The sequence below is a fragment of the Lissotriton helveticus genome, chromosome 4_1 (assembly GCF_964261635.1).
Source record: "Lissotriton helveticus chromosome 4_1, aLisHel1.1, whole genome shotgun sequence".
NCBI classification, from domain to species: domain Eukaryota; kingdom Metazoa; phylum Chordata; class Amphibia; order Caudata; family Salamandridae; genus Lissotriton; species Lissotriton helveticus.
In genome coordinates this window covers 962838478-962858038 of record NC_136063.1, presented here as the reverse complement: position 1 = coordinate 962858038, position 19561 = coordinate 962838478, and the positions used below count along the sequence as shown (strand labels likewise).

Here is a 19561-nt window from a genome sequence, read left to right as displayed (position 1 = left end):
GCCATGGCTCTTTTATAAGTCTCTCTATCTGGAGGATCATAATTGGATCTCCATGTTCGCTCTAGTTTCCCGCATATAAGTTTTTGAGCCCTCAGGCACTCGGAGAACTAGGGCTCAGACGGGGTGCTATGACAATTTTTATGCACTTTTAGGGTCCTAAGATATCAGTAGCCTTTTTACCCAAGTGGTGTATCTTTGTGTGGCTGATTCAACATCATCATCGGCTCCATTTATGGTGGGAAGTGTGTCTAGTAGGGTCTTTTCGAGTTTGTCTCTATTTATTTTACCCCATGCACTGAACTTTTGGGTCCCTGAGGATGTTACCATAGCTGCTTTTTGTGGTTGTAATGGGTTGATGGAGAAAAATACAGCCTTATGGTCTGACCATAACAGGGGAAGAGTATTTGTACTGCCAGGTAAGAATTGTTTGTGAAAATCCGTCCAATGTATGTATGTATGTATGTATTTGCATTTGTAAAACGCTCTGTAACCCTACGGGCATCCTGGTGTGACCCACTGTGTGGGGCCCTCAATTCTTTGGTCCAGTTTCAAGGTCTCCATGACCTCTAACAGTTGGATGGAATCATTGTCCTTTCTGTTTTCTAGGTGGAAATTAAAGTCGCCTAGTACCAGGTAATCCGAGCTAGTGACACTGTGCTCTATCAGGGTGCTGGGGGGGGGGGGTAGCCTGATACAGTAATGTTTTTATTTATTTATTTATGTGTTTTATAGAGCGTGAACTTGACCCGTTAAGGTATCAAAGAGCTTTACAGGAAAGCAAAGCAATATACAGACAGACTTAGAATCAACCAGTAACAGCTCGAGTAGCAAGGGGGAGGGGTGCCGGATATATAAGGGAAAGAGAAGCATGTATTTACAGTTTACAATACCAATTACTCAAGACAAGATACCATATTTACAGATTACGTTTACAATTATTCAAGACAGGCCCCAAGTTCCTGATGGGGTAACAAGGTAGTCCGAAGGGAGGTAGTGGACGGCCATAGATCGGGCCATAGTGGTGGTTGAGGCAATATTTAGCTGAGAAATTTGCCCATAAGGAAGGTTTTGGCATCCTTTTTGAAGAGAGTCAGAGGGGATTCTTCTGATGTCGTGTGGGAGAGAGTTCCATATTCTTGGAGCAGCCACTGAGAAGGCCTGATTGTAAGTTTTTTTCCCCCCAAAAGCGTGCAGGTTGGAGCAAGAGGTCTCAGGCAGATCGGGAATTTCTGGTTCCTACGGAGATCACAAGTTTCTGTGTTAGATATGCAGGGGAGTTAGAGTATAAAGCTTTGTGTGTGATGCATGCTAGTTTGAGCTGTCGTCTTGCCTCCAGGGGAAGCCAGTTGAGAACTTTCAGGTGTGGGGAAATATGATCGTATTTCCTTGTGCCGGTATGTAGTCTGGTGGCCGCATTGAGGCAGGCTTTAAGAGGTGCCAGGGAGATCTTGGGTAAACCCGAGAGGGTTGAGCAGCCGTATTCCAGTCTAGAGATGACGAGTGCTTGGACTGCCATTTTTAAGTCGGGAGCATTGAGGAAGGGTTTCAATCTCATAAAGTAGCTCAGGTGGAATCTGGCTGTTTTGACCATCGAATTGATGTGGTCCCGCATGTTCAGGTTGCTGTCAAGGGTAATTCCCAGGGATTTAGCCAAGTTCGCAATGGTCGCAGGGCAATTTAAGGCTGTGATAGCCTTAATCCATGATTGAATCTCGATGTTCTATTTAACGAGTAACTTTTGGTTAATTCAATTTGAAAGGAGATGTTTTCGCAATTTGCGACATTCGTGCCTGGGGTATACTTTATTGTTATTCAATCTCTAATGATGATGGCTAATCCCACACCTCTTTTTATCTTCCTCTCAACTTGCACTATTTTATAACCTGAGGGTATGGCTTCAATCAGGTCTGGGCCTGAAGCTTCATCCACCCATTTTTCTGTAATAAATTTTATATCTGATTTATGAGTATCGACATGGAGCGCAAGTTCGTGTCTATGCTTGACTAGGGGCCTTGCGTTTATTAAGGAACATTTAGAAAGATTACTTTTCTGAGTGCCTTCTTTTGTCTTGTGTTCCCTAATCCTGAACTGCCTGATTGGTAGCTCCGTGAGGGATAGCTTGCAATTGGGGCAAGTGGTTGTGTTTAGGTCATGGTCCGACTCTAATATAGAGCAGTCTGGTTGTTTACCTGCTGCTCAAAGTGCTCAAAGCTCTCCACTTGTATAATGTATTGAATGCCTCCTTCCCGGGGCAAATTATGCAGGGTTTCCGGCCCTCGACGCGATCTGGTTGCGGATGGGCGCGGACGGGATTGCGTTTGGCGCGCCAGTGGCGTGCGTCCACGACAGGCTGCTCATTAGTAGCCCTCCCTCCCCCACCACTAGTTCGCTGACTAAGATGGCGGACCCGCTCTTACTTAAGGGTAACATCACCGCCACATGTAAAGAGTCAAAGTGCAATGTTCAATAATTAATTCAAACAGATTCATATCAGGCAAGTTTAAAAATGTATAAAAGCTTTAAAACTGAGCAAGTTTCAAAACGCTGTAATCGCAATCAGGGGCAGGTTTACAGTCTCCCTGGAGATTGGGCCGAGACTGCGCTGCGTGGACGCGACAGGCTACTCATAAGTAGCCCTCCCTGCCTCACCACTAATTTGCTGACTGCTATGGTGGACCCGCTCTGACTTATGGGTACCGTCACCGCCACATGTAAAGAGTCAAAGTGCAATGTGCAATAATTAATCCAAACGGATTCTAATCAGGCAAGTTTAAAAATTCATAAAAGCTTTAAAAGTGAGCAAGTTTCAAAATGCTGTAATCACAATCAGGGACAGGCTTACAGTCTTCCTGGAGCTGGCTGCTCATAAGCAGCCCTCCCTCTCCCACCACTAATGCGCTAGATGACTTTACCATGTCCATCATGCCTCGCAGCAGCTTAACCATGCATTTGCCTTAGCTTAACATTGTTAGATATTGAACAAGCGTTCGACTCCCTAAGCTGGACGTACCTCTGGCATGTGTTGAGGAAAGTAGGGATCGATCCTAAATATATACAGTGGATCCAGCTGCTATACACTGACCCGTGTGCATGAGTGCGCTTTGGAGGAGAGGTCTCTGTCTTGTTAAGCCTGTATAGAGGAACCAGACAGGGATGTCCTCTGTCACTGCTCCTGTTTGAGCTGGAGATGTGCAGGACAATTGGTCCCCTGGAGGATTACAGTAGGGGAGACCACTCATGTCTCTCCCTTTACACAGATGAAACCTTGATTTATCTCAGGCAATCAATATACTCTGTACCCATACTTCTACAAGTGATGCAGGAATTTGGGGAAATCTCTCGATTCCATGTGAATCAGACAAAATATAATTTGTTCCCGCTGGTTTCCCTGACTGGGGTGTCGATTTAGGGGCTCCAGACAATAGGGCTTCCTTGGGAACTGAACATAGTCTGATATCAAGGGATCCGACTGGCGCCCACTGAAGGATCATTCTTGGAGCTTAGTATCTGGGGTGAAGGGACTGCATGCATCCGTGAGGATTTCGGGAGATCTACCTCTCTCCTTCATGGGGAGAATCGCACTTGTATAAATGATAATGCGCTCTAGATGTCTCTATGTGCTCCAAGGTATGCTGTACTCAATCCCAGGGCCTAGGCAGTACTTTCGCTGGCCTCATTGTTGATCTGCTGTGGGCTAATAAATGTAAACGTGTAGTGCTCTCTACTTTGAACTGGACATGGAACCTGGATCTGGAGGTTCCCAACATAGAGCTCTAATTTATGGTGGTGTATGTACAACACAGAGTTCACTGGCTGGACCCTGGTGACTCATGGGAAAAAAAACGACTGAGGCACACCCTTGTGGACAATGCGCTTCCTGTGTTGTTGGGGTCTCAGGTTCCCCTGACACGCCTTATTTTATACGACAAGTGTGAGAGATATGGGAGGAAGCGGTCAAAAGACCGATCCGGTGCACGCCTTATGCCCCGGACCTTCCACTATGTATTCTGCAACCATTTCAGAAGTTAGCGAGTCTATGTTGGTACAGAGATGAAAGGATGGGGCGTGTAATACTTTAGGACACTTGTACCCTGAGGGGAGCTTCGTCCCATGAAACAACACCGTGGAATCCTTTACCCCTGGCACAGTACAATATCTACAATATGCTAAAATCTCTGCCACAGCACAAGAGATTTGGCCCACCTTTTCGGGCACCCCATTGAGTTCCAACACCCTAGTAACACTGTTGTGAATGGCAGGGGGCTGGCGCTTGATTTCACATTTCTATAGGGCTCTGCGCAGCGACCTCCCGATGGTGCCCCTCTCCATCCAAAATAAATGGTCTAGGATACTAAATGAACCAGTGACGAGAAAGGAATGGATACGTATACACGTACGGATTCGCATTGAATAGCTCCAATGCTAGATTTAAATTAATCCAATATATACTTCATTCACCAGATGTATCTCTCCCCAAAAACCTTGCACGCTATTTACCCTGTCCAATCTGATACTTTCCCCTGCGGAAGCCTGGTGGCAGACTTTATACCCATGGTACGGTACCGCACGGTCCTATCTCCCTATTGTCAGGCGGTATTAGAATATCTGAGTAAGGCTATCGGCTGGCAAATACAACTGGAAATGTGATAGCCATTTTTGGGTCTGATCCCTTTCCCTTCCAGCAGGCAACTTAGTAGGAAGTTTGTTTTACTGGGCTTAATATTAGCAAAACGCGGAACAGCTATAAAGTGGAGGAGTGCAGAACCACCTAGATATGTGGATTGGCTTAGAGACATCTCTGAATGGGCGATGGCAGAGGAAATCCAGATAGAAAATGTCTGCAAATATGAAAAAACTAGAAGAGGACTTAAGAGCATGGGCTGCCACGATAGCTGACTTGAGAGAACCTCCTAAAGAGATTTCTCCTAGGGAACCGATTGAAAGAGAACATGTCTGAATGGTGGATTAAAATATTTAAATGCCCCTGCCTGTATCGTCCTTCCGGAATGTTGTGCATTTTACCGTCTAGAAAAGGTTTACTCAAGAGGCGGGGATGTTGGGTACGTTTATTTGGTCTTATTGCTGGTTTATTCATGTTGACTTTTAAAATAACTTTGATGCCTTGCACTATTAACGATTGTATTCTTTGAAACCACAATAAAGATAATTTAAAAGTTCAACTTTGTCGCACACTGTTTTTAGAAGGGTGCATTATATGTGCACTTAGGGTTCTTACAAGGGACATCAAAGAGGAAGCCGTAGGAATAAGAACTATCCTGGCCACATTAAAAGTTCCAGATAGTAGTTGTGTTAGAAGCAAGAAAAAACAGTGCACAGTCACACTATGAAAAATCACCTTCACTACTGTGATAGGAGGTTTAGATTTTATTAAAGACACGGAGACGAAGATTACAACTGTTCTTTAGTGAGGAACATAAGCAACAAAAACCGTAATAAACTTGTATGTTGAAATCTTTCTATTAATTACGCTTTTGTTACAGGGGGCCGATTTTTTATCTATGCTGCAAAACCGTCCCCGTAACAAAAATAACAAAAACAGCCCCCCAGGGGTCCGAAAGCAGCCCCACCCTTGCGGCCATCGGGAAAATGCCCGGTGCCCGTTACAGCCAGTCCGGCCTTGACTTAGAGTTGTGTTGAATAGCCCAACAATGTCCCGAACCTTCTCTGCATCAGAGGTTTCTTCACCATCACAATTCCATCTTTCGTGCCAAATGCCAGAACTCCTACCTGGAAAGCACAAAGGTCTGATTTCTACCACAATCACCATTTTATTCTGATTGGCTGAGACTGTAGCACCGCCATTACGTCCCTCCGACTCCTGCACATCCCACACCACCGCCATGTCTTGCGAGCAGCATATAGACTTTTCTGGCCACCAAAGCAGCATCGCCCTCCTGCATACCTAACAAGTCACCCAGGACAGTTTTAACTAATCGTGGAGAGAATCAGTCCGTATTGCTTCAGGCACTCGCAGCACTCTAAGGTTAGCTCCTCTGCACATGTTCCCGGTCTGCTGTAAAGGGTCATTTTTCGTCCTCTCCACCTAGAGCTTCCCCTCAGACATGATGCAACTCCAAAGACTCCAAAAATCAAGATATCCTCCAGTCTGCTTACAGGGAAACCTAGGCATTGCCTAGCAGATAAATAACCCTTTGACTCCAACCACAAATTATGGGGCGATTCAGTGACTGTCCAGATGCACCTGCCTCATCTGTGAATTCCATTATTTGCATAAGAGGTCCCATAACGTCTACAGGTTTTTCTTGGCACCTTTTGACTTCCTCGTCTATCCTGTTCATATGATTCTGTCCCTATTCTGATATAAAGGTAGCCATGGAAGGTTTAATGTAAGTCTGTTCGAAGTTTTTTTTTTATGGTAGGGATTGGTACTCAGATGTTTACTTATTTCATCTGGTCCATCGGATTGTGAATTCAGTGGTCAACAAAATCAGCAATAGTCCGTAATGGAGTTCATGCCGCAGACCTCCGATTTGTGATGCCTTTTGTGCTTCTATAGCACAGGAATGACATCTGACTTAGCACTCCTATCAGGATCTACAAAAGTGAAAAAATGTGCTATAGCCAAAAAATTGATAATGTCATCTTGGAGCACAGGGATATTGATGCCGCCTTCCTGAATTTGAAAGGGTATATTTCCTGTAGGATCTCTTAGCAACTTAGAAGAGACCTGCTTCACAGCTGTCTTGCGCTTCCTGATCAAGCATCAGAAAAGGTCTATGTCTAAAAAATGAGATGAAATAATTATATGTTTCTTCTTTTTTTAATCTCTTTTTGCCCCCTTGGTTGAACTAGATGACTGTACTGTGGCTTATACATGCGCGTTTACTGCCTGTTGGTCTTTATTTCCTCCACCCTTTCCAGGAAAGAGCTAGAGGAGGAATTACTAGAAGCCACCCTGGGACCAGTCATACTCTGCTTTTTGAAGCCATTCTTCTCAGTGCTTTCCAGTCTTAGTATTGAGTGATGGAATGAGGCCACCAACTATAATAATCGGCATTGAAAATCATAATTCTGAACACCTAACATTGCGTGAGCCTCCCTCAGTCCCCAAATAAATAAATAGTTAGCTTAGATAAAGTCTGTGCAGCTTCAAATGTATTAGCAAAACAAAGAGACAAACGACAGATCAAGGTGCAGCTCAACCAGTCCACAAGTACAATCAATAATGAAGTGGTGCAACAAACTTCCTGCACCCTTCGTCCAAAGGTGCAAAACACAGTCACAGTTTTTCAGAAGAAGGCGGAAGGTGCACTCGTTGCAAAGTCACACACATAAGCAGTAGTTCCAAAAGGTTCTTCTTTTATTAAATCAATCCTTAAAATCCGGCACTCAGCCAACACGTTTCGTTCCCAGTAGTGCCAAACGAGAACTTCATCAGGGCTCTTAAATGTCCAACCAATCGGAAATGGTAGGCTATATGCTTGAAGAAGTGGAGTCCTAAAGGGCACAATTCGCCTGGGACAAAGTAGATAAAAATCTTATACCATAAAGTTTGAAGAAAGGCTGTAGAATGGTCGTAAGGGTAGTATGTTCAAGTCACCACTTATTTGTCAATAAATCCTAACTAGTGCTCTCTCAGATAGGATTTCATACAACGGCATGATAACCGGCAACGCAGCTTCAAATGTGTCTTTCTTTGAATCATATAAAGAAATAACATTGACCAATTTGCTACTAAGAAATTTAAAACAAAATGTAAACAGAAATCAAGAAGGAAAGCTGCCCTGCACAAGACTGGTACATGCGGAGGGATCTGAATTCTTGACACCTAGTCACTTGATTTTCAGCCAGTAGGACAACTGCTGCAACTGACCGCTTGTGATTTGTCAAAGCGCTTGTCGCAGGCAATACCAGGTCTTCGACAGGGTGAAGGCTCACTACTGCTGTACTGTGTGCGCTGCTCCTGATCGCTAAATCAAAACCCAAACACTCCTTACAAGACAGAAAAACTACAATTAGACAAAAAAGAGCATGCAGCAATCAATAATTAATATGCCTCCCCGTATAATGGGCTAACCCATTCAAACCAATCGTGCTGAGTGCTGTGACCGCAAGTCTGAAAGGACGCTCGCTATACCATCTAGTTGAAGGGATATGCCACTGAATAAATGTGCATATAAAACATATTCATCTTAAAAATGAAACACAAAATAAAATTTAACAAAATGTTCGTTTATTAAACGAATACAACAAGGTCCTCATTTTGTAGAGCAGCAAATAAGGTGACTTATACAGGGAGGCCTGCTACATGATCGATGGACTGCTTGCGACATCATAGACAGGAAAGCACTAGTGCTTACATAGAGTTCTTAACTGTGGAACAATTTAATTTTTCTATGTTAAAATTTTCATTACTGTTATTGCTGCTAGTTTATGGAATAAAAAAGAAGTAAAGAGGAATAGCTTGATTTTGAATCTCAAATCCTGCCTTATTATGTTATAGTCCCCAGGTTGGGTCAGCCTATTCAACAGAGAAATCCGGTAGATGTTGACATGCTTATAAGTATGGAAGGCGAGCATCTATATATGATTTACAGAATCTGGTGTATTGAGCGTTTTACAGGAGGACAAGACTTTTCTAATTCTCAAAATCAAAGAAGTCATGAGATACTTTCCTTGAGAAGTCTAAAATGGTAATATATGAGAACTCTAGTTGCCGTAAGATGGTGATTTGTGAAATAAATAAGTAGGCATGGAAAGGTGAAGTGCTTATATTTCCAGCGGTCGTGTGGACATGGTAATTACTAGAAGACTAATGGCGGTTTACAGCCCCAGCTCAAATGTGATTAATCGCTTTCTTCCCTCCACCCCTCCCCACTATTTTCCCATGTTATTCCATGAGCAGGTAAAAGGAAGATGTTAAATGGCTGTGATGTAAAGGAGACCTAAAAAGAAAACTGTCTTTTGAGCTAAGTCTTTCAGAGGCAGAAATTTGCATACCTTCTTTGTTCAGGAGCTAAGGACTTTCCTATAAAGATGCAGGCATCTGGGAAAATATTAAATGCCCATTACGAATTTTGTTTAACAATATCCCGGTGAAAAAGCGGAGGGTGGATTGGCGGTTCCTGACCTGGAACTTTACTATATAGCAGCACAATTACAGGTTCTTACACAGGCGGTTGCAATAGAGTTTCGGGGGCCTGAGTCCTTGAGAGATAGAGGGATACTGAGGCATGTCCTATCTTTTATCATATTGCAGCAACAATTGGACCTTAGAGATCGCTCTTTGGAAGAGAAAACACTGAGGTTGTGCTGGAATCGGAGTCAGCGAAGTTCAGGTGTGCTGCACCCATATGCGCCTGAAAATCCACTCGGGATGGTAACAGCATTACCCCATGGTGGAGACTGGACGTCACTGTTGGAGTGGGAGCAGTCAGGGATCCAAGTACTCGGGGACTTATATGAGGATGGAGAGCTACTACCAAGTATTACAGGAGAGGTATGATCTCCCTAGGGGAGGATTCCTGGTGCACGCCGCTCTGGTGCGTGCCATTCAGAAGCATTGGAAGGGGGGATTGATAGAGCCTAAAACAACTATGGCATGTCAATATGTGGTGATGGCAGCAGGAACGTTTAAAGCAGTTACATGCCTATATTCGCGAATGCTGAACGAGGGATTAGCTCCACTTGATACACTACGACTAAAATGGGAGGCGGGCATTGGAAAGCCCATACCGTAAACTGTATGGGTGAAATTGCAAAAAACACAGTTGATGGACAGAATGTAGAACAATGTCATACATTCACCCCAGTACAAGGATCTGGGCCTAAATCCATCGTTTTTTTGCACTCCACACCACCCTGGTTTAGACACTGGCTATATGCAAATCAGCTCTGACCCTGTGCCTCATGGGAACAGTCCAGTCCGAACTACCAAGCCATGTCTTTCCCAGACCGGAATCAAGCATCCAAGGACCGGTTTCTGGCTATCAGCCTTCATCAGCCTGGATAGCTTGACTCCAGTGGTGTGGAGAGCCTGGGACTCACGTCTGAGCATCCCCAGCACACTCAGGGTGAAATTGCAAAAAACACAGTTGATGGACAGAATGTAGAACAATGTCATACATTCACCCCAGTACAAGGATCTGGGCCTAAATCCATCGTTTTTTTGCACTCCACACCACCCTGGGTTAGACACTGGCTATATGCAAATCAGCTCTGACCCTGTGCCTCATGGGAACAGTCCAGTCCGAACTACCAAGCCATGTCTTTCCCAGACCGGAATCAAGCATCCAAGGACCGGTTTCTGGCTATCAGCCTTCATCAGCCTGGATAGCTTGACTCCAGTGGTGTGGAGAGCCTGGGACTCACGTCTGAGCATCCCCAGCACACTCAGGGTGAAATTGCAAAAAACACAGTTGATGGACAGAATGTAGAACAATGTCATACATTCACCCCAGTACAAGGATCTGGGCCTAAATCCATCGTTTTTTTGCACTCCACACCACCCTGGGTTAGACACTGGCTATATGCAAATCAGCTCTGACCCTGTGCCTCATGGGAACAGTCCAGTCCGAACTACCAAGCCATGTCTTTCCCAGACCGGAATCAAGCATCCAAGGACCGGTTTCTGGCTATCAGCCTTCATCAGCCTGGATAGCTTGACTCCAGTGGTGTGGAGAGCCTGGGACTCACGTCTGAGCATCCCCAGCACACTCAGGGTGAAATTGCAAAAAACACAGTTGATGGACAGAATGTAGAACAATGTCATACATTCACCCCAGTACAAGGATCTGGGCCTAAATCCATCGTTTTTTTGCACTCCACACCACCCTGGGTTAGACACTGGCTATATGCAAATCAGCTCTGACCCTGTGCCTCATGGGAACAGTCCAGTCCGAACTACCAAGCCATGTCTTTCCCAGACCGGAATCAAGCATCCAAGGACCGGTTTCTGGCTATCAGCCTTCATCAGCCTGGATAGCTTGACTCCAGTGGTGTGGAGAGCCTGGGATTCACGTCTGAGCATCCCCAGCACACTCAGGGTGAAATTGCAAAAAACACAGTTGATGGACAGAATGTAGAACAATGTCATACATTCACCCCAGTACAAGGATCTGGGCCTAAATCCATCGTTTTTTTGCACTCCACACCACCCTGGGTTAGACACTGGCTATATGCAAATCAGCTCTGACCCTGTGCCTCATGGGAACAGTCCAGTCCGAACTACCAAGCCATGTCTTTCCCAGACCGGAATCAAGCATCCAAGGACCGGTTTCTGGCTATCAGCCTTCATCAGCCTGGATAGCTTGACTCCAGTGGTGTGGAGAGCCTGGGACTCACGTCTGAGCATCCCCAGCACACTCAGGGTGAAATTGCAAAAAACACAGTTGATGTACAGAATGTAGAACAATGTCATACATTCACCCCAGTACAAGGATCTGGGCCTAAATCCATCGTTTTTTTGCACTCCACACCACCCTGGGTTAGACACTGGCTATATGCAAATCAGCTCTGACCCTGTGCCTCATGGAAACAGTCCAGTCCGAACTACCAAGCCATGTCTTTCCCAGACCGGAATCAAGCATCCAAGGACCGGTTTCTGGCTATCAGCCTTCATCAGCCTGGATAGCTTGACTCCAGTGGTGTGGAGAGCCTGGGACTCACGTGTGAGCATCCCCAGCACACTCAGGGTGAAATTGCAAAAAACACAGTTGATGGACAGAATGTAGAACAATGTCATACATTCACCCCAGTACAAGGATCTGGGCCTAAATCCATCGTTTTTTTGCACTCCACACCACCCTGGGTTTGACACTGGCTATATGCAAATCAGCTCTGACCCTGTGCCTCATGGGAACAGTCCAGTCCGAACTACCAAGCCATGTCTTTCCCAGACCGGAATCAAGCATCCAAGGACCGGTTTCTGGCTATCAGCCTTCATCAGCCTGGATAGCTTGACTCCAGTGGTGTGGAGAGCCTGGGACTCACGTCTGAGCATCCCCAGCACACTCAGGGTGAAATTGCAAAAAACACAGTTGATGGACAGAATGTAGAACAATGTCATACATTCACCCCAGTACAAGGATCTGGGCCTAAATCCATCGTTTTTTTGCACTCCACACCACCCTGGGTTAGACACTGGCTATATGCAAATCAGCTCTGACCCTGTGCCTCATGGGAACAGTCCAGTCCGAACTACCAAGCCATGTCTTTCCCAGACCGGAATCAAGCATCCAAGGACCGGTTTCTGGCTATCATCCTTCATCAGCCTGGATAGCTTGACTCCAGTGGTGTGGAGAGCCTGGGACTCACGTCTGAGCATCCCCAGCACACTCAGGGTGAAATTGCAAAAAACACAGTTGATGGACAGAATGTAGAACAATGTCATACATTCACCCCAGTACAAGGATCTGGGCCTAAATCCATCGTTTATTTCCACTCCACACCACCCTGGGTTAGACACTGGCTATATGCAAATCAGCTCTGACCCTGTGCCTCATGGGAACAGTCCAGTCCGAACTACCAAGCCATGTCTTTCCCAGACCGAATCAAGCATCCAAGGACCGGTTTCTGGCTATCAGCCTTCATCAGCCTGGATAGCTTGACTCCAGTGGTGTGGAGAGCCTGGGACTCACGTCTGAGCATCCCCAGCACACTCAGGGTGAAATTGCAAAAAACACAGTTGATGGACAGAATGTAGAACAATGTCATACATTCACCCCAGTACAAGGATCTGGGCCTAAATCCATCGTTTTTTTGCACTCCACACCACCCTGGGTTAGACACTGGCTATATGCAAATCAGCTCTGACCCTGTGCCTCATGGGAACAGTCCAGTCCGAACTACCAAGCCATGTCTTTCCCAGACCGGAATCAAGCATCCAAGGACCGGTTTCTGGCTATCAGCCTTCATCAGCCTGGATAGCTTGACTCCAGTGGTGTGGAGAGCCTGGGACTCGCGTCTGAGCATCCCCAGCACACTCAGGGTGAAATTGCAAAAAACACAGTTGATGGACAGAATGTAGAACAATGTCATACATTCACCTCAGTACAAGGATCTGGGCCTAAATCCATCGTTTTTTTGCACTCCACACCACCCTGGGTTAGACACTGGCTATATGCAAATCAGCTCTGACCCTGTGCCTCATGGGAACAGTCCAGTCCGAACTACCAAGCCATGTCTTTCCCAGACCGGAATCTGTATGGGGACATATTCTGCGCAGGGCGTGGAAAAGCACCAGAAACGCACGATTCCAACTGGTGCATTTCTTTATAATACACAGAGCATATTCGACACCTGGTAAGATCATGAAATATTTTAACGTTGATAATGCGGTATGTCCTAGATGCACTAGGGTGTGAGTGGAATTAGAGCACATGCTATGGGAGTGCCCGAACTTGGGGAGCTACTGGGGTGAAGTGGGTGAGCTATTGAATTTAGTTACAGAGCGCCAATTAGACTTTGACATGGCCACATGCATATTACATTGGTTCCCTCATACCTCCAAGACGAAGGTGACAAGTACGTTTATAGATATGGGGCTGGTGCTGGCAAAAAGGGAAATAACAATGCACTGGAATTCAAACGAGGGTCCCAGCAGTAAGAGGTGGAGGGCTGAGCTGGTTAAATGGGCTAGTAGTGAGGGGGCTATTCGCTTTCAACAGGCGCAATGTATGAATAACGAGAAGGCGCTGGACGCGGCAAGAGCTTGGGAGGAGCTGGTTCAATCACTGACCGGCCAACAGTCAAGGGATGACCGGTAAAAGAGTGATCAGGCACACGGAGGCCACAGTAGCACCCAGTAGGGGAATCCTGGCTTTCAGTCAACACGAGTCCTACGCACTATACTATGCAGATACATGGAACACACCGGTGAAAAGGGGGGGAGGGTGAGGGAGTTATCATTTTCATTAGGTTAGGAATAGTTTATAGGCAGGATTGGTTAATGTGATGCTGAGCAAGTGGTAATTGCGAAAATGAGCAGAATGATTAATACACTGTAATGTGAATGTTGTGAAGGACCGTTAACCAGCAAGTTAGCTGATATCGTAATTGGGCCAACTGATTAATGTTGAAAATAATAGATGGGTATTTGTTGATTGCATAGAGGATTACTTGATTGACGAGATGTAAAACAATAAAATATGTTTTTTTTAAAAACCAATATCCCGGTGAAGGATCCTCCGGGTGCTGGATTGAACCCGGCAAAACCGAATAAGTTTCCGCTCACATTTCTCCCTGCTAAAAGCAAAAGGAAAAGTTATGCATTTATGGGCGCGGAATGAAGGGAAACCTGCAGACCAGATCAGGTAAATCTGAGTTGTGCATATTTCCCATGATTCTGGGCCTGGAGGCTCCTAAAAGCTTGTGATTGGGGTAGAGTTACCAACTGGATACTATATTTTCGACCTAGGTATTTCCAACTCCAATTACCTGGTCACTTGTTATGGGAACCTTAGAAGTTAAGCCAAAAAATATTGCTATAATTTGCTGCTAACGTGGGAGTAGGCCCTAACTAGGCACATAGTGTGGTTTATGAGAGCAGCACACAAGGACCTCAGAAATCGTAGATCTGTGAAGTGGCATTTGTTTCGCTTCTTCGTCCACTGCATCCTCATCTTACTTCTCTTTTGTCCACTTGCCCTTTCCAGCTTTTCCCTTTTTTTTGTAAACAAACTTTATTCAGTTTTCCTTTACCATATGCATGACCTTCCATATTTCTTGTGCATATTACCTTCAAGTATACAGCATTGTGTAATTTTAAGGATACAGTATGTCATATTCACAACCCGGACTACTCCGTCCATGTCTTCATCCCTGGCTTCTTCAGCATTATTGTCCACAAAGTACATTAATCTAAGACGTTACAACCTTTAACTCTATCCCGTAGGTCAGAGCCACGCTGCTCTAAGGTTGTTCATATTTGGACTCCTCCCCTCCCCTACTAAGGCCACTAAAAACAACAACAACTCCCCCCTTCCCTGGTCCCCCCTCCGTCCCTTCCTCCCCCCTCCCTTCAGACATGTTGCTCTCCCTTATATCTCTCTTGTCGCCCAGTATGCATTCCTACCACCCTATTGAAATCCTTATGTCAGTAATCAGGGTTCCATCCAGGAGGATGCTCTCACATCAATTGCTTCACCCAACATCCATCCCATCCACGCACCAGAGGCAATATTCCAGTGCTGGAGGGTGAGTTCCCCACCCGCAGAAGGTCAGTCATCGTCATCAGCCGGGCTCTTAAGTAGGTCCACCATCGCTATCCAGGCCCTCGCCGTTTCCAGTAATTTATCATTGTTGGTCCTCCGGGCCATCTGTAGTTGGAAAATCCCCTCACAATCCGCCCACTTTATAAATTCCCGCAGCCATCATGCTGTATCAGGAGTAGTGACTGCTTTCCAATGACTAGTAATCTCCCTTTTAGCTAGGACTAATCCTAAATCTAAGAATTTACTGGTGATCTTGTTACGGGCAGTGTGGGGAAACCAGTGTAACAGGCAAACACCTGGAGTCAGCTGCAGCTCCCTATCTGTCACCTCCTTTAGTCTGGTCAGGACCTCACCCCAAAACCTGTGTAGTAGTGGACATTCCCAGAGCATATCAACAAACGCAGCATTTCCAATTTGCACCGCGGGCAAGCTGTGTGAGATCCGAAAAACTCATTTATTTTGAGAGGAGTGAGGTACGCCCGATGGAACGCGTAAAATTGTATTAGCTGGAATATCGCATTCCGGGAGCATTTCCATGCCCGCTCCATCAACATCCCCACGGCTTTTCCTCTATAGGTGTCCCCAAATCCGCCTCCCACTTAATACGCAGCCCCTCTAAGGGAGTCCTAGATACCTGTGTAACTTTCTTATACAGGCAGGTAACCGCCTTGATCTTCCCCGCTGAGGTGACCACATATTGACAGGGGAGGAAGGTCTGTGACTCCTCCATTCCTTTCTTCCAGTATTTACGCATGGCTGCCGTCAATGCTGCATGCAAGAGAAAGTCTTGGGCGGGCAGTTCATATCTTTCCATGAGGTCTTAAAAAGGTATGAGGACACCATCTTCATAGAGATCCCCAATATTGGAGATCCCCAGTTCTTCCCAGTCCGCAACCTCTGCCAATCTCCTCCAATGCGCTAATGCCTCAGAGAGCCATACTGGAATCTCAGGCGCGTACGAGGGACCCACCTTAACTCTCCTATTGGCTCTATTGTCGCACTACCCACAGATCCCTCGGTACCTCTCTTTCGCGTACTGGCAGCTGGAGTAGAATCCAAGCAAGTTGGCGAAGACCCAGGTCCATACCCCTCTGGTCCGTCTCTACCCTCAACCTCCCCGCCATCCACTGGGCGAGCCATTGAAATTGGGCTGAATGGTAATATGCCTCAAAATTAGATGCTGCAAACCCTCCCTCCTGTCTAGGGTGCATCATAGTATTCAGCGCCACTCTGCACCTCCCTGGGCCCCACAGAAAACTCGTTACCATAGAATTTAGTTGGACAAAATATTTTCCAGGTACCCAAAGTGGTACCGCACCAAAATAGTAAAGTAGACGAGGCAGAGTTATCATCTTTAGCAACGCCACTCTCCCCGCTACTGATAAAGGCAGAGTCCCCCAGAAACCAAAATTACTCAAACCTCCAGCTTTTCCCTTTACGCTTGCCATTACTACTGTCATTGTTTTTCTACCCTTTTTCAATGTTTACCTCTCTTTCTTCCCTACCTGCTTAGCTAGTTACCCTTTCTTATCTGCCCACCTCGCCCCCTCGATTGCCTCTTCTTCCCAGCCCATTTCTGTTAAATCCCTCCATTTCTGAATTTCCCCCCTGCATTCTTTCTCAGTTCTCCTACCTTCCTTCTTCTTAGCTGCTTGTTTTCATACCCTTACTGATGTGGCTGTCTAAGGCATCGCTGAGCAAAACACAATTAAAGTGAATTGATTACTGCTTAAGATGCCAACTTGGAACTGAGCCCTTATGTGTGATCTAATTTTATAAATGGTTGTGTAGAGGTTTGACTGAGATTTCCCCCTGACTCACCCTTTCAACTTCCATCCAGTCATTATGCCTCTGGTAATTCTTAGTATTTTGTAGATGACTTATGTTCAGCAGGAAACTAAATGTTGACCACACCTTCATCTCACATTCACAATGGATTTGTTTTTTTCAGCTTGCAGTAGGATGATGTGACAGCCATGGCAGCAGGGTGACATTACAGTCACCTGAAGAAGCCCTCCGCAACTGATTGTTCCCTGTCTGCGGCATGAAGATGGAAGACAACAGCTGGGAATGGCTTGTAGAGATGCTGCACCAGCTGGTTTCCTGGGGAGCAGCTGGAGCCATGATGTTTGGTGGAGTGGTACCATACATCCCACAATACAGGGATATTAGAAGGACTCAGAACACGGAAGGCTTTTCGACTTATGTCTGTCTTATGCTCCTGGTCGCCAATATTTTACGAATACTGTTCTGGTAAGTAAGAGTTATTTATTATTTTTTTTTGTATTGTGTTTTATTACAATATTTTTTTACTGTATTGTGCTTCTTTAGTCACTGTCATTTTAATAAGTAAGTCAAAGAAATGTGGTCAGTCTCCATTCCTTTCCAAACTAAAAAATGTACACACAATTAACATGCATTGATTTTCAAATATAGTCCATTGAAATAGACTTTGGGGCAGAATAATAGTCGAAACAGCACGGACAGAATATCTTACCATTTCTAGCTTCTTATGAATACAAATTTGGCACGAGGCCAGTGTTCCTTAAAGTGTGACTTTCAAATGTGCTCCTCAAAATAAATTAACCTACACTATGCAAATAAATCTGAGGACCAATTACTGGTATTACCCAACAATATAAGTATCCATTTTTATTTGTATCCGTTTGTTCATAAAGTTCTACTTGAAACATGAGCTCCTCTTCCTTGTATTAACAACTTAAAAAATATATGACAGAAAAAAAAACATGAACCACAGCATTGATTAAAATATATACCTTCAGTTTCCTGTCCCTACTTTACTTTGTGTAATAAGGGGAAAAAAACTGGACCACATACAGACGTCTACTCCCAAACCCGCTCCTTTGTGAAAGCCTGAAACGTCTTCCTTGACTGAAGGGCTAGAGGGCACAAGTCTCAGTCCCAAGTTACTCCATCACAAACATTACGGAAATCCTGACCAATGTATTACCATTATTTCCTATGGAACTTGTAATGCAGCGGACAAGATATCAGTCACCTTTGTGATGGAGTAACCCATGTGCCAAACTAACTTAGGCCCTAAATTAGTTGTAGTGAGCCACCCTAAATATATCAGTATTTCAAGGGTACTATGACAAAAGGAGCCCTCTCGTGTTTCAAGCATGTCTCTTTTCATACCAACAAATTTCACGTCACATAGATTTGAGAGATTCACTTAACTGAATAAGTTCCTATATGCATTATGTTTATTTTATGATGCTGTGTAAACAAATTCTAGCTTAACTCAACAAGGTTTGCTTTCCCACCCACAGATGCCTGAACATTCAGTGCACCAATGCTTGAACGTGACAGTACAGGTTATTGTAGCCCCACACAACCCCACTCAGTACATAGTTGATATTCTGTCTGTGCTTCCTGGGTTACTAACAGTCCCTTAAAAAGGGATCAGGGACACAGTGGTAATTCAAACCCAATTGCTTGCATTACAATATCATACACAAGTAATGCACTAAGGGAAGGACACTTTACATTTAACTTGCATCCAGAGTTTCTTAGGAATCGGCACGCTGCACACCTGTTTACAGCAAGATCCTGATATTATCAGTAGCTGGGAGAGTGGTCCTTTGCCCCAGATTATTGCTCAAGATACTGTCAGAAGATTCTGACGGAGAATGGCAGATTGCTGTACTGCTTCAGTATTCAGTACTTTGCCCTATGCAAAGTAATGACATTGGGCCAAGTCTGATAGGAGAGGAGCTCAGCCCAGGTAATGTTTTTTTTTCCTTTTGAGGGAATACTCTCTCCCTGCTTCTGATAAATACATCGTCTTGCTGTACACAGGTATGCAGTGCGCTGATTTTATGTGAAGACATGAGGCTAGCATTATACATTTAACTTTTATTTACTCCTTCTGAGTAGCAAACTGTTGGACCTGGGGTCTCCAAGTCACATAGGGTAGCTTGGCACTAAGTAGGGAGGCCTAACTCAAAGGTACATGTGTTAAGCTTGCGTCACACCCTTCAATAACATAACGTCCATCCACTCAAAAATGACACTACACCTTGATTTTGTTATAAAAGTAGAAAAGCTTTATACTCTCTTATGGTAGTTCCTCGTCTTCCTTTTAGACGCCTTTATGACCACATTTACAACTCAAACAGTGCAATTACATTACCTGTTTTACAAATCACCAAAATCATTCTTGACTCTATAGTTCACTATTTTAACCCCACTCAGGTAGGATTATTAAAATCCTTTCCGCTTCAGTTTTCAATCTACCCGAGCATGAACAGTTGACATTTATTACATTGCACACTTATAGTTATTCTTGGTCTTAATGATACACTTGTCCCTCAGTCGTAAGGAACCCAGTGGGAATTCCCCGG

General features: G+C 44.9%; 1 protein-coding gene across 2 annotated transcripts in view; it reads left to right on the top strand.

The window, feature by feature from the left end:
- SLC66A2 (solute carrier family 66 member 2) overlaps window positions 1–19561 on the top strand; it is a 432790-nt gene that overhangs the window by 18359 nt on the left and 394870 nt on the right. For both annotated transcript variants that reach the window (XM_078687577.1, XM_078687576.1), the window contains exon 2: window positions 17146–17447. In XM_078687577.1, coding sequence (XP_078543703.1) covers window positions 17239–17447 — 209 coding nt within the window. In that variant the 5' untranslated portion in view covers window positions 17146–17238. The remainder of the gene's footprint in view (window positions 1–17145; window positions 17448–19561) is intronic.